We start from the raw sequence: 6737 nt of genomic DNA, 5'->3' as shown, positions 1-6737 counted from the left end.
TGTCTCATTTTAAATAAACACTAAAAACTGAGATGACAAATTTACTTCAGTCAGAAATGTACTTTTGCAATGGTTAAATAAATGTTCAGCGATATCTTCAAAAGATTTTTGAACTTTGGCACATTTTTCTCTATATAGAGATGATATGGCAAGGAAATATTGTTATGCTAGCGTGTGGAAATGTTTAAATTGCGTAGTGTTACAATTAACCCCCCGTTTGTGCACCACTCGGCCTGTACATGTGAAATGCTTTTTACAGACAGTTTCCTTATTGGTAGGTAGCCAAATGCATAAGGAAAGAAAACAGCGCTGAGTTCAAACAGACGATAGAAATGAATTAACATACCTGAAACAGTTTTCGCAACATTTGAATTTTCAGTGGATGCAATCTCATGCAGAATATACAGCGCAGTGAAGTGAGCGAGTTTCTTCCTATTAATAATGTGGACCGATCGAGCCTTTTAATAATGACGTCGCTCTGAGACCCTTACTGTTATTACAACTCGTGCGCGCCCGCACTTTAAAACACGCAATGCACGTTTTAAATCGCGGACTTAATTGCGATTCAAAAATCGCACTAAGAATATTGCAATTCGTAATTGATGCTGGAATATCGTGCAGCCCTAGACTGAACTGTGTGAGCGTGTGTGTCTTTGAAACTCAAATTTAGCTGCAGTCAAGTGACTTTGTGCGACCCACCTTGTCCCACTCTGTGACCCACTATTACTAATAATATAAAAGCAATCGTTATAATACTTTTTGTATATATTTTAATTCCTTTGTTTAACAGTTCTATCTGATTATTAGACAGACTTCTATCCGTATTAGACAGAACTGTTAACGACGACGGCGAACAAGAGGGAGAATGTGAGCACTGTGCGCGCAAGCGCTGCCGCTCTCAGCGCCGTCAAAATAAAAGTCCCGCGTCGAACGCATCGGCCAAACAGGAAAACTTATCGGCCGATGCCGATATTTGAAAAATGCCAAATATCGGCCGATATATCGGCCTTGGCAATATATCGGTCGACCACTAGTCACGAGCACTTGCACGCCGCTTGCCAACAAAACACAGAAATTTGATGCGGTTTCACTTACCGTCTGCGACTCATGACCGCGATCTTTTATCGCTGGGACCGCTCCATCTTTCGGTATCAAACTATGTGCAAATCCAGTGCCTTAAATCCGTTGCTCACCCTGGGAAAACAAACTGCATCCACTGTTCACGTAACTCTGGGTTCTTTGGGAAGCAGAACAAGATTATCTTTCCCTCACATCCAAAAACACACTCCTTTTAGAGACATTTTTCTTGAGCAAGTCCTGTGCAGCGCTGCCGATGGTTAATGTGTGTGTGCGCTGATATCATGGAGGGCCATGCTCGAAAAAAACTTTCTGAAACTTATACGAACCTGGAAGGAGTGTATTTGACACAGAATTACTCCATCATACATCCCAATCGTTTTTTGAAACTTTGGCCATGTTTAGCATGACAATCCAACTCTTTAACAGTGTGGATAACTCAGAATGCATGAAATAGCATTAGACCCCCCCCCACCACCCTTTAAAAAATCTTACCAATCCCAAAGTTTTGAATTGTAGTGTATGTGACTAAACTGGTTGTTTTTCAGGAGGAGAGCGCAAGTCACGAGTGTAACCAGCGTCTGGTGGTTCTCTATGGGGTTGGCAAACAGCGAGATGAAGCTCGCCACGCCATCAAGAAGATCACCAAAGACATCCTGAAGGTTCTCAACCGCAAGAGTACAGCAGAGACAGGTGCGGCGATGAACACAACTCAAACCGACAGATTTGGATGACTGTATTACTCATTCCTCTGGAAATTTATTTGCAAAGGAATCAAAGTCATTTATTAACCCTCATGTTGCTAGAAACCAGTATGCTGTTATTTTGTCTGTCAAACACAAAATTTCACTTATTTGAAGAATCTTTTTTGCAACTTTTTAGCAACCAAACTATTGTTTACTGAGATCTTTATGCTCCCTTTTATTGCTGTGGTATGTAACAAACCATTTTCAGTCACAATCAGTCTTGACTGCAGTTGTGTGCTTTAGCTTCACCTTTTGGCTCTGAGTGACACATTTAGATCGCCGTCTCTCCTCGAGGGCCGAATAGAGACCGTTCATCATTAATGCTCAATTACATTAGTCTTTTTTTCCCATTTTTTTCTCCATTATTAACAGCCTTTCATAGCACTGAACCTCTGTTGCTGTCATTGAATATTCATAGCTGTAACCCCATCTCGATGCTAATAGCAATCATGGTCTATTATATTCAAGCTTAGCTGCCGACTCAGTCAGAAAGTGCAGCCCTGCATTTGCTTTCATTTTTTAATGGAGGTGTAATTGAACATCCCATTATATCCCTCGCAGCAGCCTGAGACATTAAACGGCTCAACCCACAGTTATTAATATTTCAAGCACGGCAAAAACACTAACCCGTCACCCCGTGGCAACTCTGTGCGTGAATAAGTCACCGGTCCAGGAGCTTTTAATCTGAAAAAGTGTTTGACGGAGTGGCCTCAGACAGTGGTTGACTGATGGATGCTGGATGAGAGCACTTTATACTTCAATAACAATATCTGTATTTCATCTGATTGAAATCCTCTAAGGGCTCGCTCTCTCTCTCTCTCTCATGTGTGCTGTCTATTCATTGATCTTTGTCTTTTGTTTTCTGTCCTCAGGAGGTGAGGAAGGTCAGAAGAGGAAGAGGAGTAAACCAGAGGCTTTTCCCACCGCTGAGGACATTTTCTCTAAATTCCAGCACCTCTCACACTTTGACCAGCACCAGGTCACCTCTCAGGTCAGCCTGACTTCCATCAATGAAACCCAACATATACTTATTTTGCTTAAATAGAAGGGTTCACTAGGTAGTGCATATGCATTGATCACGCTCTCAGACAGTGGAGTAGATTTCAAAAGACTCAACTGTGAGACACTTTTGCAGCACTAATAATGTGCATTTAAGTTTATTGCACCAAAAGCAGTCCCCCCCCCCTCTCTGACTCTAAATGTGCAGCTGGTCACATTAGCAAAATCTCAGCTGCATTTTGCGGCAAATAAAGGTCTATTCTCAAAAGTGTAGCAATGCATGTAGCAAATTCTCACACAGAAGTTGCGCTTCACAGATTCACAGTATTAAACAGGAAACTAACACAATCAATGATGCAGATTCAAATATGATTTAAATGAGGCAAATCCAAATTTCCAAATTGTACTATCAACCAGTCAGCTCGCTTTCTTTCTTTCTTTTGATTCTTTATTTATAACGCATTTTAAAAGATAACCATTTTCAAAACAAAATACAGATGAGTACATGTATAACTTAAGATCTCAAAAGATTCGCAAGAAGGTCCACCAATCAGCTTTCTGTTGGTCAGTGTGGCAGATTTGTGTGACCAGCTTGAACATGAGTGATACCTGCTTAGGGAAAAGTTTTGTCCTCACATGAAACTCCTAATCTCATAGATTCCTATTGAAATGACTGGATTTGCCAGCAAAATTTTGCCAAGCTATGGAAAATGTGACTATGCCTTGACAGGTTGTTTTTGCTACTGTGCCTTTAAGAGTTCTGTATGTCAGTGAGCTCTGTTAGGATTGCCTAAACCGCACTGAAGCCTGAAGAAAATACACAGATGTTAAATTCTAAACCATTTTTTAAATATTAGGCATCATACACTTGCCAACTTTGTAAATGGTTACAGAAGAAAAACTGGGAATCGTACACTGAACAACTAGGGATCACACAACCAGACTTTCTAGTCATTCCGAATGCAACAGAATCACATAGAACCATCGCATCGTTGCAATGAAACATTGTATTCTAAAATCATTTCAAAATGTCAAATATGTTTGATCTCCTCCAACTGGATATAATCATTGTCTGGAGCTAAAAAAAAAAAAAAAATCAAGAGTCTGTGCCCAACATACTGTATACACAACATGATCTTCTACATCATGTTGTGTATGTTGTCCACAAAATATGTTGATTCCAACAGCCCAATATCTGCAGACTGGCTCTGAATTTCCAGACTGTACACCTGGGCAACATTTGTATAGTGTATTCAAGCCTACTGATTTAAATTCACTGTAAATCATGACCGTCTGCAAATCTCATTAGCGTTCAGATGTCATTCAGATGGGTTATACTGGTGTGTTTGGTTTCTCACAGGTGTCCAGGAATGTTCTGGAACAGATCACCAGCTTTGCCTTAGGGATGTCCTACCACCTCCCACTGGTCCAACACATCCAGTTCATCTTTGACCTCATGGAGTATTCGCTCAATATAAGTGGCCTCATTGACTTTGCTATACAGGTATGACAGCTGATCCCAAAATATGATCTCTGACTTTCTGTTTGGGGTCATATGAATGCATTAAAATAGTCTGTAATGTGCTGTTGGACGTTTGGTGGTCTAGATGTTCTCTCTTGTTTAATATAATGCTTGTAAAAGAAAAGTATTATTGCTTTGTCTATAAGTGATTAACTTCAGTATGTGTGGTGTCATGTAGCTGCTGAATGAGTTGAGTCTGGTGGAAGCAGAACTCCTGCTGAAGTCCTCCAACCTAGCGGGCAGTTACACTACAAGTCTCTGTCTGTGCATTGTGGCCGTTTTGCGGAGATACCATTCCTGCCTCATCCTCAACCCTGACCAGACCGCACAGGTCTTCGATGGGTACGTCATATTCATGTCCGCCACTCGATAGGATAGTGCTGTCACATATTTTTTTTGGAATGACATTAAAGGATAAGTTCACTTCCAGAATAAACATTTTCTGATAATTTACTCCCAATGTCATCCAAGATGTTCATGTCTTTCTTTATTCAGTCGCAAAGAAATTAAGGTTTTTGGGGAAAACATTCCAGGATTTTTCTCTATATAGTGGACTTCTATGGAGGTCAACTATTTGAAGGTCCAAATTACAATCAATGCAGCTTCAAAGAGCTCTACACGATCCCAGCCGAGGAATAAGGGTCTTATCTAGCGAAACAATTGGTCATTTTCTTAAAAAAATCTATTTATACACATTTTTTAACCACAAATGCTCGGCTAGCATTAGCTCTGCGATGTGCGTCCTAATCCTGTTGGAAAGGTTACGCGCAGTTAGTTCTTCGTCAGTGTTCTTCTGTTAAAAACTCCATCTCATTTTGTCCTCCAACTTTAAAGTGCTCCAACATCGCTGTTTTACCTTTTTTGTAAAGGGCATTTTACTTTTTTTTTTTGCATGTTGGCACGTGACCTGTCCAACATCACCTGATAAAGACGCACATCGCAGAGCTAATGCTAGCCAAGCATTTGTTGTTAAAAAATGTGTATAAATATATTTTTTTAAGAAAATGACCAATTGTTTCGCTAGATAAGACCCTTTATTCCTCGGCTGGGATCGTGTAGAGCTCTTTGAAGCTGCATTGACTGCAATTTGGACCTTCAAATCATTGACCACCATAGAAGTCCACTATATGGAGAATGTTTTCCTCAAAAACCTTAATTTCTTTGTGACGGAAGAAAGAAAGACGTGAACATCTTGGATGACATGGGGGTGAGTAAATTATCAGGACATTTTTATTCTGGAAGTGAACTTCTCCTTTAAGCTATTTGGACAGTAATGAATATCTCGTATCATTCTTGGCAGGCTGCGGATTGTAGTCAAGTCTGGCGTGAATCCTGCAGACTGTTCCTCAGCCGAACGCTGTATCCTGGCCTATCTCTACGACCTCTATACCTCCTGCAGTCACCTGAAGAGCAAGTTTGGGGAGATTTTCAGGTGAGAGCAACGAATCCATGCTGCTTTGTAAGTATTTCCCCATATTCCTGATCTCTAATGGTGTCTGGTTTCGTGTGAATTCCCACAGTGAGTTCTGCTCAAAGGTGAAGAATTCCATCTACTATAACATCGACCCATCAGACTCCAACATGCTGTGGGATCAGATGTTCATGATCGACGCTATCGCTAATCCTACCGCACACAACCTCAACCACTCTATGGTGGGAAAGATCCTCAATGACAGCCCAGCCAACCGATACAGCTTCGTGTGTAACGTGCTTATGGACGTGTGTGTGGACCACCGGGATCCCGAGAGGTAGGCATCTGATTCAGTTGATTTATGTTTAAAATGATTACAAACATTTTATAATTGGGGGGAAAAAAAGCAAAATGTAAGTGATAGATGAAAAATTTAACGAAAATTAGAAACTAACTGAAAATAAAACTTAAAAATAAATTAAACCCAAATAGTAATATTAAAAAACAATAAGATTGACAAAAGCACATTAAACAAACTAAAAAGAAAATTGAAAATACAAACAATAATATAACTATACTAATCTAAATAACTACAAATAAAAGTGAATTCAGAATATTAATAGAAAGTAGTATTTAAATAATATTTATTAAATATTATATAATATATAAATATTATGTTGTATTATAAGTGAATATATTATAAATTATATAATATTATTCATATAAATAAAATAAAACTGGTTTTGAAAAATAAGCCTTTAATTTTTTTTTAAACCGCAATATGAGAAAACAGACCAGTGTTCAGTTAATAATGACCAGATAAGCAGTAATAATCAATAGGTAAAATATTCCAGTTACTTAGCCTGTAGGCAGTTTATGGTAGCTATTAACAATCAAAGATCATTTTATGTTTAAAAAAAAAAAAAATGTATACCATTTTACTACCAAAGTTTAAATTGTAGAATAGAGTAACATCTGTCTT

At 39.0% G+C, this 6737-nt stretch overlaps 1 protein-coding gene across 1 annotated transcript in view; it reads left to right on the top strand.

Moving 5' to 3' along the window:
- The window catches only part of LOC107741099 (mediator of RNA polymerase II transcription subunit 12-like), a 42173-nt gene that overhangs the window by 12173 nt on the left and 23263 nt on the right, over positions 1–6737 (top strand). The window contains exons 6-11 of the mRNA XM_016553692.1: positions 1626–1770; positions 2696–2814; positions 4183–4326; positions 4523–4686; positions 5645–5776; positions 5865–6092. Of these exons, the coding sequence (XP_016409178.1) occupies positions 1626–1770; positions 2696–2814; positions 4183–4326; positions 4523–4686; positions 5645–5776; positions 5865–6092 (932 nt within the window). The remainder of the gene's footprint in view (positions 1–1625; positions 1771–2695; positions 2815–4182; positions 4327–4522; positions 4687–5644; positions 5777–5864; positions 6093–6737) is intronic.

Source organism: Sinocyclocheilus rhinocerous, unplaced genomic scaffold (assembly GCF_001515625.1).
Source record: "Sinocyclocheilus rhinocerous isolate Xijiao unplaced genomic scaffold, SAMN03320098_v1.1 scaffold44, whole genome shotgun sequence".
Classification (NCBI taxonomy): Eukaryota; Metazoa; Chordata; class Actinopteri; order Cypriniformes; family Cyprinidae; genus Sinocyclocheilus; species Sinocyclocheilus rhinocerous.
This window is presented reverse-complemented; position numbering and strand designations above follow the sequence as displayed.